Below are 20,884 nucleotides of genomic sequence, written 5' to 3'. Positions count from 1 at the left end.
CTGCTGACTCCTAAAGGGGTTTGTTACAAGAACCCACTGTGTGAGCTCATCACTCCGGAGTCATGACTCAGGGACCTTCTGAGAAAACCAGCTCTTGTGAAATGTCTTTGCTGATGATGTTCATGGTGAGTATCCTTGATTGTTCAAACCTAACTTCCTGCCAGTGGCCCTCATCCTCTCAGCAGAGTCCTGGGAGATGGCTTTTCTTCTCTCCATCTCCCAAGGAAGTCTCACCGGGGGCTCTGGTCATCAGATGCTATATCATCTAGAATTCTGAGCACCAGTACCTGCCATCTCTTGGAAGCAAACCCCAGTAAAACAGGATCCCCCAGAAAGAGAGGCCTAGGAAGACAACTAGGGAAGAAACAGTGCTATATTCATAGGCTTCAGATGCCTAGAGACATTTTATTGAGAATATTAGAGGATGGACGCTCAGGTGCCTAGGACGCTGAGGGAGATCCCGTTCGTGTCAGGTCTGTATTCAGGAAGTAGGTACAGAGTTGCCCTTTGCCTTTGACCTTGATGATGCCGCGGCTGTAGCACGTGTAACCCAGGGATTGCAGGGCCCTCGCTGTCTCCTCAGTCACCTGCAATTGGAAGAGGGGTAAGGGAGTGTAGAGTGGCCTTATCCTTGTCATTCCCCCCCCCCATGCCTCCAGCGTGATTCTCACTTGGATCTTGCCGAGAACTCCTGTGCTCTCCATGCGGCTGGCCACATTCACTGTGTTCCCCCAGATGTCGTATTGTGGCTTCTGTGCCCCAATCACCCCTGCTACTACTGGTCCATGGTTCAACCCTGACAAGAAATGCAGGTTTTGAAGGGGAGGGACACTGGAGAAGAATATTGGGGGAAGTGGGAAGGTCAGGTAGTTTTATGAGAGAGAGTCTTTGGGGTTGGAGGAGAGTGGATTAGGGAAGGGAAGAGTGGCTCTCTTAACTCTTGGACTAGCAGCTTTATGCTTTAGCCAAGGGAGTAAGTCTGAAGAGAGGGGTGTCCAGGGATGAGCTGGAGAGCAGCTAATGAAGGACTCGGAGAGGGGAGAGAAGGTACCATATTGCTCCAACAAAGGAGATCCCTCACCCACACGCAGGCGGAAGTTGTTGAATGAGTGCTTGTTGATGATGCCCAGCTTAGAACCCAGGGCCACTGCAAATTCCACCATGGTGCCCAGATGGCTGCAACTTCTCTCAGCATCCTGATAATTGGGTCCACCCACCATGATGGGCCAATGGGGGCACATAAAAAAGTCCAACTTATGAATAAGCCCACCAATGGAGGCCCATAACAGGGTTGATTGGCAAGGGCTACTGTACCTGCTGTGCATCCTGTCCAGAGGTGGCATTTAAGCCTGTGGCCGCCATGTAGGTGCTGCCAATAGTTTTGATCTTCTCTACGCCACTGAACTTTGGCTTGGAGAGCAGCTGTAGAGAAAAGAGGCTGTGTTTCCTGTCTCTTTTGCTTTCACCTTCCCTTCTCCATAAACCTGTCTCAGGCCTTTGGAGGCTAAAGGACCAGGCTTGTAGGGCTGGAGATGATGGTGGGAAGGAGATGGTTGGTAATGGGCAGCAGAGGGATAGAGCTCGTGCATCAGAGGACAGGGAGGGTCAGAGATGTCGGGAGAGTAGGCTAGGCCTCATGGTCAGGAGAGCGAAGTGAGAGGAAGAGCCGACAGGAGATTGGACCTCATCAAAGTCAGCAATGATCTCATTGAGCAGCCGCAGGCACTCCAGCCCCTCATGGTTGATGTTGGATTCAGAGTAGAATTCCTTAAAATCTGGGACCGATGCAAAGAGGACACAGACACATTCATACGACTGGTGGTAGAGGTCCTGCAAACAGGAGGAGGGGGCTCAGCTCCTGGGCCAGCAGCCTCATGCCTTACCCAGGAGAGCATGATCGAAGAGCGCTGAGCGGAGAGGAGCACTGAGCGGGGAGGAGTGCTGAGCGGAGAGGAGCACTGAGCGGAGAGGAGATGTAGCAGGACTCGGGTTTGAAGAGAAGGTAGCAAAATGGCCTCATTTCTTTGTTTTGGAATGATTTTTTTAAAAAAGTTAATTGTGTGTGTGTGTGTGTCTCTCTGTGTGTATATGTGTGTGTATGTCTATGTGTGTCTGTCTGTCTATCTGAATGGCACAGCTTGTGTGTAGAGCTCAGAGGACAACTTTCAGGAGTTAATTCTCTCCTTCCACCTTTCTGTGTGTTCCACGTTGCCAGGATTTAACCATTAAGCCTCAGAGAACGAGATTTTTATTTTATTTTTTATTTTTGGTTTTTCAAGTAAATCTTTATTTTAATTAATTAAAATTTAAATCTGAATGGCCACATATGGCTAACAACTACCATGTATTGTGTAGTGCAGAGCTGGGGGTGGGTGGGTGAACTGTTCTTCAGACAATTCTATCACTATTTGACTAGGCTTTTGAAAGGATGGCATGGTCATGACTTAGGAAGATTCGTGTTTGCTTTTTTCCTTCTCCTCTTCTTCCTCTTCCTCCCTGCCTCCTCTTTTCCCTGCCATGGGCTTCCTGCACAGCAGGCAAGATCTACCACTGAGGTATTAGTCCAAAAGTTGTTCCTTATAAACAAAAACTTGAAGCACAGATTTTGTGGTCACCAAGGACAAAGTCCAAGATTATGCTCTGACAAGACAGGGGCTTGGTAGACTACCTGACCCACTCTTTGGGGACCCCAGGAAAGATGAGAAAGATCCAAGAGTTTCATCCAAGCTCAGTCCCAGTGGCATCCAGGGCTCTGGAGTATGGGGCTGGCAGTCACCTCATTGCGCCGGTTCTGGCCGATGAACTGAGGGGCCACGTGAGCAGGAAGTACATTCTCCAGGAGGAGCCGAGTCAGGTTCTCCATTGTCTCAGTCTCCTCTCGCTCCTGCCTCAGTTTCTTTTTCCACAGGAAGTCCAAGCGGCAGTAATACTCATTCTAGAGTGATAGAGAAATGACCCCAGTAACTCCCGCACCCAGCAAATGAGGTTCGAGGTACAACTGTCCTCGAGAGAGATGGCTTTTAAAGTCTATTTCAAATTAGGTTCGATAGAACCAGCAGCAGACTTTTATTATTTATTTAATTTTGGTAACCATGTTTTTTCTTAGATCTGGGGGGTAGGAGAGGGGAGGGGCGGAGGGGCGTGATGGTAAGAACTTGAGGTATTGAGAGAGTGGAGAAGTAAGAAACTTGAGTCAGGACTCTCTCTTGGACGTTTCCAGTGGATAAATTACTTGGGTTCAGCCCTGAGGTAAGGAAGACAAATTCCCAATATGGGGCCCCAGCCTCAGTCATTCACAGGGAGATCCTGGAAGACTGAGTTGAAAGATGTACCTGCCGAGCCAGGACAAGGAGCGTGAAGAAGAAGATGAAGAAGTAGACAGCTCCCATCAGTTTGGGTTCCTTCAGTACCCCTGGCCTGAGAGATCAGTCAGGTTCGTTACTTGCTCTATCCCTTCCTGATGGCCTCCTTCCTGTTCCCAGTGCCCACAAAGCCCTCAGCACCCCTTCACCCTTCAGCTTGTGGTGGTTCAGGTCTGTGGGGTAAGGACAGTCTTCTGTGTCCTATCTTAACCACACTCCCAAGGGCTAGAGCATGTGTGTCCTGTGACTGTACATACCTGGAGTCCAAAGCACTTTGATAAAGGCGGGCAATGAGGCAGTCGGACAGCCAGGCGTGGGAATGCAGAAAAAGGGAACAAGATGCCACCAGCCACAGCAGAAGCAGAAGCAGCTTCAGTTCGAAGCTCATGTGAAGAAAAAGGGAGCAGGAGAGGAAACCCAACACGCAGCAATGCATAGAGTACTGTGGGGCCGGTGGGAAAGGTGGTCAGAAGTAGGCACAACCCCTAGATGTACTGGGAGAATGCCTAGGGTCCCTGTTCTCCCAGGGCACAGGGTTTCATGGGCAAATAGGGCTGTCACTCACAGAAATAGACACTAGACATGTCTAATGTCTTTTGCGTGGAGTGTTCTTTAGCTTATGAATGTGGGGACTAATGAGGAAGGGGAAGGGGAAGGAGAACCAGGGCTGTACAAAACCACTCACTGGGATGCTGATGAGAGGCAGGGATCCTGGCAGCTCCCAGGAAGCATTGAAAGCCACAGAGGACACATTGGAAAGCAGGCAGTCTGATGATACTGGTAAGAAGAGCTAAGGAAGGGGATGAGCTGAGCGGCAGTGAATGCCTTGGGCACAAAGGAGGCTTCAGCTGGGTTTCACCTGAGCTAGGGATGGGTTAAAACCAGCCTCCTAAAAAGGGGGCATATTCTGCTACTCCTGTTTGGTTAAGAAAACTTCAGATGGGTCCTTACTGGTGGGAGGGATTGTGAGAATTGTAATGAATACTAGTATGTCATCAAACCACTGTCAGCTCTTGCCAACTACTTAACCACTCTAGGCAACCTTCCTTTCTTCATACCCTTATTTATTTATTTTTATTTAGTTTTGTAATTTGGCTGGGGGATGATTTCTATTAAATTCTAGGAACAATTATAAATTCTATAAACTTAGCCAAGTAAGTTAAGAATGGTATATGCCTACAGAAACAGAAAGGATAGAAAGGACATTCAACTAAATGTTAACAGTGATTACCCCTGGAGGGTAGAACACACACACACACACACACACACACACACACACACACACACACACCAGCATCCTTTAGTCTTAGATCAGCTGTCATTCTATATCCAGGAATCCCCTTTCAACCCCCAACAGGTCCAATATGCCCTGATGGTGGTAGATAGAACCCCCTTTGTCCTCACCAGGCTGGCGATGGCCATAGTGAACACCAGGAGGATAGTGGCCATTCCTAGGGCTACTCGTAATCCTGGCCGTGTGGCCACCAGAACAGACAGTGCAGGCAGCCAGTGTAACATCTTGGGTCCTTTCTGGACACACTTCTGTGGAAGGAGAAGAGGTGTCATGGCTGTGGGCCTGGGGTCCTTCTTCAAGCCAGGTTAAGGCTAGGGCTCCAGCTTGTCACTCCCCCTCTCCCCAGACCTATTTACCGTCAGGTGCTCTGAGAAGCAGACGAAGAGGAGGAGAAGGAAGAGAAGGAAGGTGATGCTGTAGGTGATGACCAGGGCTGGGGGCCTAAGAGGAGACAAGAGGAGGCTCTGAAGTACCAGAATGAGCTCTGCTGTGAGGGGCTGCGCCTGCCATCTGGTTGGAAGATAGGGCTTAGGGGAGGGAAGTAGTCTCGGGTATCCAGACTAGCCTCTGGTGGGGTACAAGACAGGACATAATGTCCTATGACAGTCTAGAGCTGTATTTCAGTGGAATAGGAACTGATAAAGTCTGGGCAACATTGAAGGAGGCAGAGGATTCACAAGAGTGGCCATCGCTGAATCAGACCAACCTCTGGGATGAAGCCCTTTAACCCTCTGAATGTTGAACAAGACCTTACTCTTCAAAGCAGTAGACTAGGCTTGAGGGTTTATCTTAGATCTCAGTCGTTTGCTGTGAGATTTGGGCTTCCCGATAAGAACACAATATCATGGGGATGCCGTTACTGTCTAAAGATACAAGGGACTGAAGTTGGTCAGGATGTACTTTTTTGTTGTTGTTGTCCGAGGACTGAACCCAAGGGTTCATGAAATAGATGCAGGCTGTCTGCCACTCAGTTACAGCCCCAGCCCCAGGGTGTGCATTAAGATGAGGACTGAGATTATCACCTATTCTACAGAGGATGTGGGTGACAGTCAGAAGAACAGGGGAAGGTACCGAAGGAAGAAAGTGTGGGTCATGGGTCAGGAAGGGCAACGTGTTCCACAAAGAAGAGGCAGTGCCACTGCTGCCTGGCGTTATCTCACCTGGTTGTCACCAGCATTTGGATAGTGAAGTTGGACAGAAAAACCAGGAAGGTGCAGGCTGCGTAGTATTTGAAGGCAGGGAGTGCAGAGAGTCGATACTGGAGGCAAAGGGGTATTGGTATTGAGCGTGGTCAGGAAGGTACGAACCCCAGGCAAGGGTTGGGTCCCCAGCCTCACTCTCTGCATTCCAATTCATCTATGTAGCCCTGCCAGTTTTCTTCAAGATATCCCCACTCCATTTACTACCTACCTAAATAACTCATTCTACAGATGACTTTTTTTTTTTTTGTCATATAGCCTAGGTTGGCCTCGGGCACTCTGTATAGCTAAGGATGACTTTGAACTCCCAGTCCTTCTGCCCTTGCCACCTAGTTACAGGTCTGTACCACACACCTGGCATGACTTTCCTATGAGAGGCACAATCCCCTCATCCTAGGGTCAAAAATGATGCGGATCTTGGGAAGGCAGGTAGGGATAGAAGTCCTAAACCTTCCCAGGGACAAGGGCCAAGGCTGGGGCGTCTTTTGGTGCTCTTCCCTCCAGCCCACCTGTTTCTCCATCTCCTTCTCTCTGAAGTACAGTGTCAGGAGGTTGAAGTCCTTTGACTGCTTCCACTGTCTGGTGTGAGGAAGGGGGTGTGATCGTCAGGCAGGATGGAGCAGGGCAGGGCAAGCAGAGGTCCTCGCCTCCCTATAGACCCTCAGGGGAGAACCCACCCTCCTCCACCACACCACCGCTGGGCTTCCAGCTCTCTGTTTTTCATACTTTTGAGAGTTGAGTTGTTCGATGACCTGGAAGAACTTAGCATCGCCAGTGTCCAGCTCATCATCTAGCCCACGAGGGGTGCGACTCCTGCACAGTGACAGCCAAACCTGTTAGCTCAAATGTGCCCAGACAACGCAAAGTAGTCCTCTAGGGAGAACTCACCCAGTGTGTCCCCACTGTTAAAGATGAGGGCTCCTCACCGGTCCAGGCTCCATTGAGGGCTGAAGGCTTTCTCCTGTGGAAAGAACCCATGGTGGGGGTATGGTGAGTATTCCCTCCTCTTCAAGACAGATTGTGAACCTGATCACATTTTCTACATATGCCCTTGACCGTATGCATTTGATCTGGCTGTTTCTTCTGCTTCTAATGGACTCCATCCCATCCTATACTGAATTCCACCGACCCAGCAAGGAGCATTTCAGACTCTATTTCTTTGTAACTCTATAGACTTCCAGCCTCTTTAAAGCCTTTGTTTCTTCTTGGAGAACAACACTTAGTGGGGGAAACCCTTTATTTTCTCTAGGTTTGGGTGGCTGTTAGTTCTGTGTCTCCTTGAAGACTGCAGATTCTAAAGGCAGGTACCTTCCCATCATCCTTGAATGCAAAAACAACAATAACAACAACAACAACAACAACAAAATTGCCTTGAATTGAAATGACTATACAGAAAATATTGACCCCTCTCTGACCTTTTGTGAGGTCAGCTATGCTGAGCTGATAGCTTGTCAAGGTAGATGACAAGGTATGGAGAAGAAAGAAATGGAAGGGAAATCAGCTTGATTATGGCCATATAGCCATTCTTTTCTTCGCCAAAAGGAACACACAATATATGCAAAGACATAAAAATAGCCAAACATAAAAGAGCACCCATTGAGGGAGAAAGGGATGGTCTGTGTGCCCCAGACAAGTTCAAGAAGATGTTGACCATCCTTTCCTACTCTCCACTGAGGGGGGAACGGCGGATGCTAGATACGGGGCCTAGGTATGCATATACGCCCAGGCTTAGCTTTTGTGAACCTATTCCCTTATGTCTATAAGCTACACGAAAGTAGGAAAAAATATCTATTCATTTCTACCTTCTCAAGAATTATACTAGTGCCTAACATTCAAGCATTCCAAAAATGTGAGGGACAGGTTGGTGTGGTATGTAATTCCAGCACCCAGGAGCCCCTTAGTACAGTCTTGTCTCAAACAACAAGGCAGTGACAGGAACAGTGGACGGAACATTTCCGCACAAATGCTGCTCTACCTCCAAAGTTGTATGCTGTTAGGGATATTTGCCTACAGTGCATGTAGCTCTGCCTTTGATCGTCAGCAGCACATAAAACTAGGTGTAGTAGACCATACCTGTAATCTCTGCACTAGAGAGGTAGAGGTAGGAAGATCAGAAACTCTAAGGACACCCTTGGCTACGCAGTGAGTTCAAAGCCAGCTTAGGACACATGAGATAGGGAGGAAAAGAGACAGAGTGGTCAATTCTGGAATTGCTAATATTTGACTGACTTTCCTGAATCTTCAGAGACCAATTTCTGGGTTAATGAGGTCCTGCTTCAATCAAGAGATGCACTCCAACAAGCTGTGCTTGTCCCACAACTCTGACACTTCTTAGCATCCGCTACAACGCTCTGCTGGGTCTTTTTACTGCTGGAATTGCATGCAAGGTTGTCTCATGGGCCTTGGACTTGTGGCCAATTCCACACACTACTCCCTTTGTACCTTGGAGGCCTCGTTCTGCAATATGGTATGGGCTCCTGGAGTCTTCCTTCCTCTTCCTCCTGCTTATTTAACCCCTAAGATCTCTTCTTTCACTAGGCTGATGTTTAGAATATATCCTCCCTAGAGCTACTGCTGCCAGTGCCCCCAAAAGTCTGCTGATTACTGATATCAAGAATTGTTTCTACTGGGTGGAAAAAGAAGGAGAGGGGATATAACGTAGAAGTCTCTGAAGGGGCCTCAAAAACCCAACCAGGTTGTTCTGGAAGAGAATGTTCTAGAAGAATGTTTGAGAAAGGTGGCTGGAGTATGGAGCAGGTTTAGGAGGAGAAAGAACAGGGAAGAGTATGCTGAGGTACATGCTTTTAGAAACATGATCTGACCCTGTACTGAGCACCAACCCTGAGACGCTGTGGGTGAGACATTCAACAGCTTTCACTATGGGTGGGTCACAGGTAACCTCCAAGTCTTATAAATAGGTTCAGCTGTAAGAGGCCCTGCCCTAGCTTCATCCAGACAAGCTGCAAGCCAACTCCTTTTCCTATGCCACCGCACCGTATGCTCACGATGCTTTTCTTCTTCAAGGCCAGGAGCAATTCTTTTCTGTCACCTCATTTGCCTCATGTGTAAGTGATGAGGAATAGAGACACAACCCGGGTGGCTCACAAACTTAACTTTGGGAAGGATTAATAGGAAAGTGTAGCAGTGAACCTTGCCAGAGGCGTTTGCTGGTGGGATAGGTGTGTTGAATCAGGAGGAAGTGGGGCATAGGTAGCTATTTCCTTTGGGGACAGGAGAAGAGGGGATTGAAGTGCAGTGGGCATGGTGTCTATGGGAGGTCGCATTTCTCTGAGGTGAACTGGAAGGGAGGGAAAGGGAAAACCTGAACCCCTGACTGGGGCAACCAGGCAGTTCAGGAATGCCACACATTACCATTCACTGTGGGTGAGGGGAGGCTGGGGGTGGAGCCTCAGGACAGTGGAGGCTGTTTTCCCCTAAGCGTGGGGCACACAATGGAGGTGTACACACCGGGAGTGGAGTGGAGGTGGAAACAGGACTGTCAATGTGGCTTAGGTGGGCGAAAGGCTTGGCTGCACCCCAAGACTCCAGATAGCGAGTCATCAGTAGTGACGGACGCATCGTGTGCCCCTCCAGAGAAGACAGCAATCCTTTTGCGGTCCCCTTCTCGTCTTCCTCCTCAGCCTGGGACATGAGAAGTCTGAGTCAAAAGGAGCTATTTCCCCACTCTCCCACATCCTCACAGGCCTGCTCCACCCACATCACCACATAGCAGCTGTCTCTAGCATAAAGGGAAAGACTGGTTTTATTGACTAAGTAGTTTGCTTGGTCTAATCTGTGAGGTCCAAGCTGAGCTTTTACCCGAGGATCAATGACCAGGTATGTAGGTTCGCCTAGCTCCCGAAGGTATGGGTCTCGATGTTCTGTGTCTGCCCTCTCCACAGCATAAGCTCCTGCCAGCAGGGCCAGCGTGGCCCCTGTGATGTGCACTCGTCTGGAAGGAAGGAATAGTGAGTGTCAGGAGGAAAAGCACCTAAACCTTTAGTTTCTTTCAAAGACCCTTCCCAGAGCTGTACCTTCAAGAAAGGACCCATGTTACGGGGAGCGCTTCCCAACATCTCAGAATTTCCCTGCACTTGTCTTAGGGGACAGGATAGCAGCCTGTGAGAGACTCAGCTGGCCATTTGCTGTAGCTGTTCCAGGCTGTAAGTCTTACCCTGGTACACCGCCAGCTTCCATATGGTTGGCCAACGTGACATCATGGGACCAGACATCATATTGCCACTTCTGGAGCCCGATGACTCCACAGAGAACGCTGCCTGAGTGCACACCCACCCGCATGTTGATATCCACTCCAGTGGCTACCCGAAGTTTCCTGAGCAGAGTGTGGGTGAAGCTTAGTGCTGCCACGATTCCCCTTTCCTCAAGGAAGACTGCCTCCCTGCCTCCCACACTCCCTCCAACACCCATTGCTCTCCGTTTCTCCTGCTCACACACCCGAACTGACCTGATGGCCCGGCACATGTCCAGTCCCATGCGCACGCAATTGATAGCGTGGTCAGGCAGCGAGAGGGGCAGCCCGGAGACACAGTAGTAACAGTCTCCCAGGATCTTGATCCGCATGCATTCGTGCTCCTGAGAGTATGTGTGTGGGTGTGTAGAGGAACCTGATTAGAGGCCAGAGGGGTGGGAGGGAGTTGGGAAAGTTGGGGAGCAACTTCTGAGGTTTGGAATGTCTAGGTCAGATCTATGGCGTCCCTTGACATGGGGTTGACTGAGGTCTCTCGGGCAATGTCTTGATCAGAAGGAACAATCAAAGGCTGGGATGTCTGTGGTTCTCTCCAGTTTGAGTATATGTATAGTGCATTAATACCAGCACTTGATAATAGTAGCAAGATGAGGGGCATAGAGGCAAACCCCAAGCTAGGATATATCAATCTGCCATGTCTGATTAGGTGCTAAGCTGTGTTATAGGGAACAGAATTTCTCCTGGAAAGGCCTCCCAAGGTCAGAATGTCCGGAAATCTCTGCACAGATGTGGAGGTGTTGTGCCTAGGATGTCAGATGTGGAGAGGTCTCTCAGGGATGGGGACAGTGTCCTGAGTGGGAGTGTGTGTGAGCGGGTCCTACTCCTACTGCGTTATTTGGGAGCTTGGCCCGGCTCCAGTGGAAGACTTCTTAGAAGATGAGTGCTTTCCTTGCAAGAGGTTCCCCAGCACACGGCATCCCGGGCCCCTGGGTGGAGAGGGAAACCCCTCTGACCTTGCTGGGTGGAGAGGGAAACCCCTCTGACCTTGGCAATTTGGTCGAACTTGCCGAAAAGCTCGTTGAGCATGAGCACCAGCTCCTTGGGGGAGCACTCGCTGGCCAGCCGCGTGAAGCCTACGATGTCGGCATACAGCACACTGCACAAGGGGATCTATGTTAACGGGGCCAGGGCCGCAGCCCAGGGTCCCTCCCCTCCAGCTGGCTTTCCTCATACCTCACTCCTTGGTGCCTCTTGACATACAGGCTGTGAAAGTTGTTTGTGTTCTCTGGCCGTGAGCTCTGTCCAGCCTGCAGCCGGGCCATGATCTCTGCTTTCATCTCTCGGGCCAGGTAGGCAGGAAGGATGGACAAGAGGAGGTGCTCCTGGAGAAGGCCCCCATGGGTGACACCCCTCCTACTCTGCTGTGCCCTATAACCAAGAACCTTAGCCCTTCAGATTACTCAGGCTCCCACACATTGCATGCCACCTACTACCCTTCCGGTCCACTCAGCAGGACTCCAGCACCCCAATCTGACCTGGTCACTTTTAGGGACTACAATCAACACCCAAACTTGAAATCTTCATTTAATATAATAACTTTCATCACCATCATCATCACCATCATCATCATCATCATTTTGAGACAGTATCTTATTATGTACCCCTGAATGGCCCGGAATTCACTGTCTAAACCAGGGTGGCCTCAAACTCATAGAGGTATGACTGCCTTAGCCTCCCAAGAGCTGATAATAAAGGTGCAGAGCACTACACCCAGCTAAGATTCAATCTTATCATTATTGCACAGTGTGTGTATATGTGGGCACATGTGCCACAATGTACGGGTGGAGATCAGAGGTCAGCTTTGCAGAGTCCCTTGTCTCCATCTACCTTTACTTAGGTTCTAGGAACTGAACTCACCTCATCAGGCTTGTGCATGGAGGGCCTTACCCTCAGCTATCTCACTGTTTCAACTGGTACCTAGCAACAATCTTCCACGGGCGGCAATATAAAGGAGGAAAATACTTGTGGAAGGCAAATAATTAATTACCCAGAGCCACTCAGAATGAAGGCGTTAAAAAGCTATTCGTTCTGAGCTGCTGTCCATTCCTGCCACTTAGGTCCCACTGACCTGGTGCTTTTTCTCAGTGTCCAGCCTCCGGCGTGAGTGCAGAGAGCTAAGAGCCTCCCGGAACGTGGCTCGCAATGCTCGCTCCATCAGGGCCTTGTGGTATGCTCCCACCACGTTCCCACACAGGAACAACACCGCGTTTGCTGCCAACTGTGGGCAAAGGCCAGGCTTAGAAAGTGTACCGCTCCCCCCCACACACACACCCTAGTGGGTTGGGGGAGTCTATCTGTGTAGTTGGAATTGGTTCCAAGAACAGGATGAGGAGAGCCTGGCTCTACAGTTAAGGACCTGGGTATCTCAGAACAATCAGAGCCACTCTATGTCATCCATCTGGGAGAGTTGATCGTTTTCCTCCTCTGTGCTCTCTGCTGTAGACTCTTGGCTGTGGGGCCAACCTGGCCACTTAGGCCTAGCTATCTTGCATGTATAGTTCCCCTGCCTAGAATGCTATTCCTCCATATTCATCTGAGCCCATTCCAGCTGCAAGAAACTACCCCAGTTCTGATTCACGAGCATTTCCCATGAATACTCCAGGTTTTACTTCTGTACCTGCGAGAGAATCTTGGCTGAATTCCCCATGGCTATAGTGCCCTCTTCTGGCTAAGGCAGGAATGGTGCACTGATGTAGCCCGGACACAAGAGGTCGCTATAGGGAGGTTTATCTGTGCTGGGATCCTTCACGTGAGGGTTGAGCCCTGCCTTCAAGTCTCAGCTCAGCAAATGCTCACAGCATTATCAAGCAACTGAGCCAGCTCTGGGCACACTACCTGCACCACTTGCATTTTTACCTGTGGTAGCAGAGCCCTCTGAGACTCAGGCTGCCACCCAAGGTACAGTCCAAGGACCAGCAGGTGCGAGAGGGATGAGACGACCCCCGCAGCAGCAGCATCCCGCATGCCCAAGGGGAGCATGGCATACACGGTGAAGATGATGAAGAGGAAAAAAGACACCTGCAGAAGGGTGTGCGGAGCTGAAGGCCCAGGTTGTGCAGCACAGGGTCTAAGTTTGAGGTCCACCTCCCCCCAAGCCCTTGGCTGTGAGTCTCCTCACCTGGTCCCAGGCGCTCACCACACCCCCAGTGAACAGGAATCCATAGCCCAGAGCCAGCAACGCAGCCCATATGAGGCCAGAAAGAGGTCGTGTCCATCGCTGCAGTTGCTGCTCCCTGGAAGCAAGCCCCAGTAGCAGAGAGAAGCCCCCCAAAGCACACAGCACAGTTGTCAGGAAGCTTGGGTCCGAGGCCAGCTCCTGCGGAGAAACGGTATCTGAAGCCAGGCTGGGAGGAGACGCTTTGAAGTTCTCTCAAGGTGAGAAGGAGCAAGCTAAGTGCACTTCAAATCAGCTCAGCAAAGTGTCCGAAACACATGTGCATGTGTGCTGGTGAGACGGCACAGTGGGTAAGGGTGCTTGCCACCAAACCTGATGTTCTGGTTTAATTCCCAGAATCCATGTGGTGAAAGATGAGAACTCATGCCTTTGAGTTGTCTTTTGACTTACACACACACACAAAACTAGATTAACGAGTGAAAAAACACACTCAAGAAAACAGGGACCACTGACGCATGCGTTTCACATTAGATCAAACCAAAAGAAATTTCTAAAACCCTACTGTTTTAACCTCAAAGGTCATCGGTCTCACCTGGCTCCACCTAATATATCTCAAACATTGCAGTGGGACCAGGGAGAGCTACCCAAAAGGCCTGGCTACTCTTGGCTATTTGCAAGTCCCCTTCCCCCATTCTTTCTACATCCCAGGTGTCCTTGCTTGTTTATTTGTTTAGTTTTGAGGCAGGGGCTCATGTAGCTTGGGCTGACCTCCAACTCCCTGTGACTAAGGAATTTGAACTCCTGGTCCTCCTGTCCCCATCTCTCAAGTGCTGGGATTCTACACTTGCCTGGCTCTTCCCACAGTTAAAGGAGTCCGGTAGCATCTGCTTGGCTTTCAGAGTGCATGTCATCCAGATGGCTAATTTGCTTGGGAGAAAGAATCCCTTTCTCCTGAAGCCGTGCTGATAAACTTCACAGCCGGGCAGCCCAAGTTTCTGCAACCCTTCATCACCCTGGCTGTGAGTTCTGAGTACTGCCTTTTCTCTGGCCCGTAAGTCCCAGTACTACCCTACCCTTTGTCCCTCCTCTTTCAGGACTTGGGGTAGACAGGGATTAGCTGTGCCCAGTCATTGGCTCCACCTTGCCTCCAAGGAGTGAAAGGGAAATCCAGAGCAGAATATTTCCCCTTTCTTGTCCAGAATGAAAATGAAAAAAAGAAATGGTGGAGGAAGGCAAGAACTATCTTTTGGAAGTCTGTGGGCACAGCTAGCAGCCCCACATTCCCAAATCTGGAGAGAAAAGGTCAGGAAATGAATCTCCCTAGGGACGTGAGTAGAGTTTCCTCTCTGGAAAAATGGAAAATCCGGTGTTGGATTTACTATAGAACCAATAGAACGCAGTGAGAAGCCTTCGAGTCTCACTTACGTCCTAGTATAGACCCAGAGACTAAGCTTAGAAGGTAGAGAGCTCTGTCACATGTACCCAGAGTCACAATTCACGACGAGGTTCAACACTTCTTTTTCTGTTCCCAGCAAAAACATTATTAACTAAAAGACCTCACAAATCTCAGATCTTCAAATGTCCCCAGCCCGAGGCAGCCCTTGCCTAGATCAGGCTCCCACAGCTAGCCCATCTTACCCTGCCGCTGGCCCAGGCGACGGCAGGCAGTGCCACGAGCGCGCAGAGCACAATGACCAGAAGCAGTATGAGCAGTGGGTACTGTTGGCTCAGGCTGTAGTAAGTCTCGTAGAAGAGATCTTCGCTGGGAGGAGGCCGGGGACTGAAGAGGCGGGCCATGGTCTCCCCCGCCCCAGCCGGGAGCCCCTGCCCTGGGGACCACAGGTCGCGCTGAGTTAATAACCCATCCCGTCCCACCACCGCGCCTTTCCACTCCTCCCGGAGCCATTCACCCAAGTCACTAAGCTTTCAACAGCAATAGGGTTCCCTGCTGGGTGCTCTCTCATAGGGCTCCCAGCTGTGACAGGACTTCTTTATCCTTCCCACAAACCATACCTTGCTAGTGTCCTGGCCGGAGCTGAAGAGAAGAGGCCCCAGACTCTCCCTCTACCGTCAACTCACTGCTTTGTGTTAAGCTCCTGAAGTTCTCACAGCAAAGCTAGGCCCCGGGAGGGAACCTGGGTGGGCTGGCTGCCATTCACCCTCGCTGCTTTACTAGTGGCTCAGGACCTGCCGGGCGACTGGCACTTCCCTCTTGGCGCCAAGGCCCCCTCCCACTTCCCCACGATACAGTCCGGCCCCTTCCCGTTCTGTAGCCGGACTCCCCTGGCTGCTTCCCATGCCCAGATTGCGTTCTCTAATCATCACCTTTCCTCTTTCTTTAATGAAGAGCATGTTGGCCGTGGGAGAAACACGAGGTAACGGGGGTGGGGGGGAAGTTGGGTAGGGGTGGAAGTGGGAGGTGGGGACTCAAAGGGATGTGTCAAGATAAGGACACAACATTTGGAAGTGGGGAGGCTAAGGAACTCCTGGGAGAAAGCTGGGAGGAGTGGTGTCCTGGTACCAGCTGGGGCCGGGATGTGGGTGAGGGCAGGAGTGGCATTTCCCTTTCACTCTTGGTCCTTCTGGTGTGGCCAAGTGTCAACTGTCCGGCCATTTCCAGCTCCTTGGGTTGGTGCCCTCTTTGCTGGATATAGTTATCAATTCTTGGAGAGGGAGAATCAAATCAAAACAAAAAACAAAAAACAAAAACCCAAAACCCTGCTGCCATGCCTAGAAAGCAAGGTGCATGAAGTCTGTGCAGCAGGACTCTGGTGGTCTAAAGAGCCTGGAGTGCCTCTGAATTTCCTCAGACACCCTCCTTCAGGGCCCCAAAGCCCAGTGCTCAAAATCAAGGAGAAAAGGGGAGTGGTGTGACTCCAACTTCTATCCTGTCAGTCTAGGCTTAGGGTGGTATCAGCCCTGAGCTCTGGAGGAAGTACCTCGCCCTGAGTCTGGAGCATCAGAGAGCCAAGCCTCTGATTCCTTCCTGCCAACAGCTGGACCCTGACCTTATGAGCCAGGAGGTTGCCTATATCTAGTCCCCAGATCCCCTTTTCCTGTGGCACCATCTCCACCCCACCCCACCCCCATAGCCAGCTCCTGGCTGACCATCCCTGATGCTCTGGATTGATGTCTCAGACTCACCCATACTTAACATGTTACATTTGCCGGGCGGTGGTGGCACATGCCTTTAATCCCAGCACTTGGGAGGCAGAGGCAGGCGGATCTCTGAGTTCGAGAGTTCGAGGCCAGCCTGGTCTACAGAGTGAGTTCCAGGACAGAGAAACCCTGTCTCAAAAAAAAAACAAAACAAAAAAAACCCCTAAACAAACAAACAAAACCCATGTTATGTTTATTGACTTTTTGGAGCTAAGTTAAAATTCAGTTTGGGTGCATGTCTAACTGTACTCAAAGAATGTTGCAAAGTGCGGGAGGGTGGCGAGGATTGATTGTCTTAACCAGTCCAGGTGGCTTAGAAAGTGCTTTTATTCCCACACTAATTATACTGGCTCACTGAATGGTACATTTATGGCTGCAGGCTCTTGCACGGATTCTCTGAAGTCTGCTTGTAGAAGGGCTACCAGCCCCTACCCCTGCCAAACGGTGCTGGGTCCTTCTTGGGTTGTGCTGCGAAGTAGTTGTTGTTTCCAATCTGCACTTCAGAACAGTGGTTGAGGATAATAGACCCTTTAAGAAGAAAAGGAGGTGGTGGTGGTGGTGAAGGGGTCTAGAGGTTAAGAAAGAGGAGGTTAACAAACACTTTGGGGAGCCGGGCAGTGGTGGTGCATGTCTTTAATCCCAGCACTGGGGAGGCAGAGGCAGGAGGATTTCTGAGTTCGAGACCAGCCTGGTCTACAGAGTGAGTTCCAGGACAGCCAGGGCTACACAGAGAAACCCTGTCTCGAAGGAAAAAAAAAAACACTTTGGGGAGAGGGGCAGCGAAACCTTGTGTTCACCCTGGGGATGCAAAAGCAAGGTCTTCACCTGCTAGCAACTGTGTCCCAGTATGAGCCGTGTCTCTTCAGAATTCAAAGGAGTAGTAGTACCTGCTGTTTGGGTGTCTTTGAGAGGAGACTCTCTGGACTGCCTTAGCAATAAAGGAACTGTGGGGGCTCATAGACCTGGTGCTGGGAAAAATCAGCCATTCCCGACTTTTGTTGTGTGACCTCAGTAGGCTCGTCTCCTAGTGGGTGTCATGTTCCTCGCGTATTAAACGAGGCAGATTGGGTTAGATGATCTCTAGTCATTCCTTCCCACCTCCAGAGTAACTGGAGTCTGTAGATTGGTGCTGAGAAAGAGAGAGGGCGACGGGTGAGCTGAGCAGGGAGAGCAACAGAGGATGGAGAACGGGTACCTGTCATTGGATTTGGCTCTGGGGTCCAGCTGTACCAAGGAGTGCCGTGTCTTCCATCTCCCTGCAAACAACACAGAGTTCTCAGACTTTCTATTCAAGAGGCTAACCTCATCACCACATAGTTCTCCTTGGTAAGAGAGCATGCTCTAGTCTTGTCAGCGTCTCACCTGATTCCGTTGGGGGTTAGGATCTGGAGTCTCAGCAAAGACCGGCCTAGGCGCTGTGCCTCTGGAGGGTGCAGTATGTGGAATTTGTTGAGTACCAGCCACTGTGTCAGAAGATGTCCTTGCTGGTGTGGCACGCCCAATTGCTGCTTCCTGTGCTCTCTCAGAAAGGCTTATGCATTTTTCAGGAACTGGTCCAGAGGGCTCCTCCAAATGCAGGTGGTCCAGCATTTCAGAAACTGTGGTGTCCCTTGGGCAATCCATTTCTGTGCCTCTTTGGCTTGGCTCTCTGGCAGACAACCTTCTGTCTCTGCTTCTGTGCTGAGACAGATAATGCTTTACCTGCACAGACAGGAGGACCTTGTTGTCAGGAGCTGGGGCAGACAGAGTAAGCCCCAGTGAATATTTTCGTAGTCTCTGGAGACTAAGGAGTAGGTTTGGGTGAATGGGAATAACGGTCAAGTATTAAATAATGGTGGCCAGTGGAGATAAACTGGATGGTTAAGGAGCCATTGTGCCATCCCTGAACAGTTCTTGGGTGGGAAGGCAGCGTTAGAAACTCACCTCAGAGACAGTAGCATCTACCTTGTCCTTTACCAGACTGAAAACTTCATTGGTTTTTGGTTCGCAGTCTGAAAGACAACAGTAAGTTGTGTATGAGTCAGGCGGCTTTCCTTGGGAAAGCTCCCTGCTGAAGACCCAAGCCTATCCTAGTTGCCGGAGATACAGCTAACTCACCCTGGAAGGATGGCCTGTCTGTGGGCTCAGAACTCCAGCAATGCATCATTAACTCTTTCTGTCTGTCCAAGCCAGGAGTCTCAGGGCTGTCTGGAGGCAGCTCTGTCAGTAGTGGCCGCCTCTGTCTGTCACATACTGCTTCACGGACTAGTGAGATATTGTCTACCACTGGAGTTGGGGATAACAAAAGGAATTCATGAAATGGGGAGACACCCCATTCTATCACAGACAGAAGCAGGGAGAGTAGTCCAAGCAAGAGGTGAGGTGGAAAGAGGGTAGTCTTAGTAGGTCAGGGTAAAAGGGAGGGCTCTGGGGAGTTGTAGGTGCTTTCAGGCACCTGAGCTACGAGTCCATTTAGAGCTTACACTCAGCGTCTCTTCCAGCCAGCACTGCCCACATGAGGATCCCAAAGCTGCACAGACACAAAGTGGAGGCTTAGAGGGCCTCCGGCAAGCCTACCTTCCCATATCATGCCCTTTCGAAGGCCCAAATAGGTATAAATATTTGGGGTGGATAGTTTACCTGTAGACATCACTTGCTTTAGAAGCCTTCGCGTTGACATTAACCAACAGCTCTGGGGCCAAGTAAGCTAGGGTGCCCCCTGAGTCCCTAGATCCTGATCCTGACCCTGACTGTGACCCTCCATGAAATGTGGACAGGCCAAAATCTGCTAGCTGCAAAGGAAAGGAAAAGGAAAAGGAAAAGGAAGGTATTAGATGAAGGGGACCAGAGATTTTTTTTTCCTTCTCTTGCCCCAGAAGATTCAGCCTTAGCTTTTTGGAGGGTGCTATGGAGGACCAGAGGAGGAAAGGTAGCGTCATTGAAACCTTAGCAGGAGATCTGAGTTGCTTCTGGGTGGCAGGCCTGAAATAACTAAGCCTGGGTCCACGGTAGGGGTGGGAGGTGGGAGGTGGGGGGGAATGGGGGTGTTAGGCCTGTGGAACTGACCCAGGGGGGGGTAAGGGGGGTCCTCTGGTAATGAGAGTCACCTGGTATGACTAGAAATAAAATTCCTAGTTGGGTCTTGTCACCTGTGTAGTCTTGTATTCAGGGAGACAGGTCGAGAGTATTTATCATGGTCCCAAGCCTTCACTCGGCTGTAGATGGACTAACCTTGGCATGGAGCTCTGGGTCCAGCAGAACATTGGAGGGCTTGAGGTCCCTGTGCAGGAGCAAAGGGTCCAAACTGTGTAGGTAGCACATCCCGAGCACCACTTCGTGCAGCAGGCGACAGAGGAGAGGCCAGGGCCGAGGGCATGTGGGTTGCAGCAGGCCTGCGATGGAGCCATTCTCCATGAATCTTGTCACCAGACCCTGCCCGGACATATATTCCCACGGGAGGTTCTCAGTGACCCCCAGCAGGAGCAGAACGTTCTCATTACGAAGATTAACCATAGCCTTCACCTCCCTGGCTATCTTCTTCCTACACATCGAAAGGGGGCCAAAATTGGACTGGGCTCTGGAAGATCCCAACCTTACCTCATTCAGATTTCTTGACCACACTCTGCCTACAGCTGGGGTCACTCACGAGTTCACTATCTTGACTGCTACATCAAGGTTCCATGTTCTGTGGTGTGCCCGGAACACGACTCCGAACCCTCCTTTGCCCACAAACTCCAGTTTCTTCAGTTCTTCATGGCTCACCAGAGAGACCGATGACGCACCATTGTGCCTGAGAGAAGGTTCTCATCCAGTAGGGGGCCCATCTCCAGGTCAGCGCATCCTCTGTCCCCAAAGCTCCACTATTCCGTGACTGTGCGTGGGCAGCGTGTCTAGCCTCCCCACTGCTGCCCGCCTCACCCCCAGCTTTGTCCTCTGCCTCCTCAAAGGCGCCCTTTGAGTGTGTCCCGGGGCAACCTGTGTGGGTGTGTCGGAGACACAGCTCACTCCCTACTCACCATAACTTGACAGAAGACATCGGGAGCTAGCGGCTTCCTGGAGTTATGTGTGTACAGATAGAGCTGGAACCACGACGTCTACGGCTGAGAGTTTGGACTGAGAGAACGGCAGGGTCTGCAAAGGGAGCAACCAACTAATCAAGGCACGGAGGTTCAGGCCCCAAATTCCGCTTCCCACATCGCTCCCCCGGACTTTGAATGAGTGACTAAACAACTTCCCTTTTAAAGACCGAGGGCACTTCTGCGATCCCGCCCCCTGGGGTGGGGCAGGCAAAATCTTGGGGCTACTTCCTGTGCACTTGCCTGAAACTGCTTCTACCTGAGAAGTAACTGGGCGCTGGGTGTGCCACAAAAGGAGTCCTGACCTTCCAGTCACCACGATGACTCTCCACAGCAGCCAGTCTCCCTTAACTCTAACACTTGCCAACCACATTTTGATGAAGGGAGGATGGAGATTAGGAGGATTTTATGGTCCCAGGTTCAGCTCTCCTAA

The 20,884-nt window shown here is 50.7% G+C and overlaps 2 protein-coding genes across 3 annotated transcripts; both read right to left on the bottom strand.

Moving 5' to 3' along the window:
- Window positions 1-371: 371 nt before the first annotated feature.
- On the bottom strand, window positions 372-15,405 carry Adcy4 (adenylate cyclase 4). The gene is made up of 26 exons (XM_028787403.1): window positions 15,251-15,405; window positions 14,876-15,066; window positions 13,241-13,438; window positions 12,979-13,140; window positions 12,191-12,340; window positions 11,296-11,444; window positions 11,107-11,218; window positions 10,321-10,448; window positions 10,030-10,188; window positions 9,675-9,807; window positions 9,324-9,497; window positions 6,782-6,816; window positions 6,582-6,668; window positions 6,365-6,434; window positions 5,817-5,914; window positions 5,013-5,097; window positions 4,767-4,904; window positions 4,048-4,152; window positions 3,620-3,804; window positions 3,333-3,417; window positions 2,777-2,935; window positions 1,684-1,830; window positions 1,315-1,422; window positions 1,082-1,196; window positions 672-796; window positions 372-587 (listed from the first exon to the last, which is right to left on the bottom strand). The coding sequence occupies exons 2-26, from the start codon at window positions 15,032-15,034 to the stop codon at window positions 441-443; spliced, it is 3,213 nt and encodes a 1,070-aa protein (XP_028643236.1). The 5' UTR covers window positions 15,035-15,066; window positions 15,251-15,405; the 3' UTR covers window positions 372-440.
- A 1,300-nt stretch (window positions 15,406-16,705) lies between these two features.
- Ripk3 (receptor interacting serine/threonine kinase 3) lies at window positions 16,706-20,618 on the bottom strand. 2 transcript variants are annotated; one of them, XM_028787358.1, is made up of 10 exons: window positions 20,392-20,618; window positions 20,022-20,165; window positions 19,607-19,916; window positions 19,016-19,167; window positions 18,859-18,905; window positions 18,494-18,661; window positions 18,320-18,387; window positions 17,759-18,097; window positions 17,592-17,652; window positions 16,706-16,924 (listed from the first exon to the last, which is right to left on the bottom strand). In XM_028787358.1, the coding sequence occupies exons 1-10, from the start codon at window positions 20,409-20,411 to the stop codon at window positions 16,815-16,817; spliced, it is 1,419 nt and encodes a 472-aa protein (XP_028643191.1). In that variant the 5' UTR covers window positions 20,412-20,618; the 3' UTR covers window positions 16,706-16,814. The 2 variants fall into 2 exon arrangements, with proteins under 2 accessions (XP_028643191.1, XP_028643190.1); XM_028787357.1 differs by lacking the exon at window positions 16,706-16,924 and having other exon boundaries at window positions 16,931-17,652.
- Between the last annotated feature and the right edge of the window lie 266 nt (window positions 20,619-20,884).

The sequence above is a fragment of the Grammomys surdaster genome, unplaced genomic scaffold (assembly GCF_004785775.1).
Source record: "Grammomys surdaster isolate TR1022 unplaced genomic scaffold, NIH_TR_1.0 125630, whole genome shotgun sequence".
NCBI classification, from domain to species: Eukaryota; Metazoa; Chordata; class Mammalia; order Rodentia; family Muridae; genus Grammomys; species Grammomys surdaster.
Note: the sequence above shows the minus strand (reverse complement) of the source record. Positions and strands in the feature narration are given on the sequence as shown.

Coding starts and splice junctions, on each gene's coding strand:
- Adcy4 (XM_028787403.1), bottom strand. CDS start 15,034: ATGGCCCGCCTCTTCAGTCCCCGGCCTCCTCCCAGCGAAGATCTCTTC. Junction 12,341..12,978: donor AGAGGGCTCTGCTACCACAG/GTAAAAATGCAA, acceptor CTTTGCCCACAG/TTGGCAGCAAACGCGGTGTT. Junction 10,449..11,106: donor AGTTCGACCAAATTGCCAAG/GTCAGAGGGGTT, acceptor ACATACTCTCAG/GAGCACGAATGCATGCGGAT.
- Ripk3 (XM_028787357.1), bottom strand. CDS start 20,411: ATGTCTTCTGTCAAGTTATG. Junction 19,917..20,021: donor GCAGTCAAGATAGTGAACTC/GTGAGTGACCCC, acceptor TTCGATGTGTAG/GAAGAAGATAGCCAGGGAGG. Junction 18,098..18,319: donor TAGATGCTACTGTCTCTGAG/GTGAGTTTCTAA, acceptor CTGTCTGTGCAG/GTAAAGCATTATCTGTCTCA.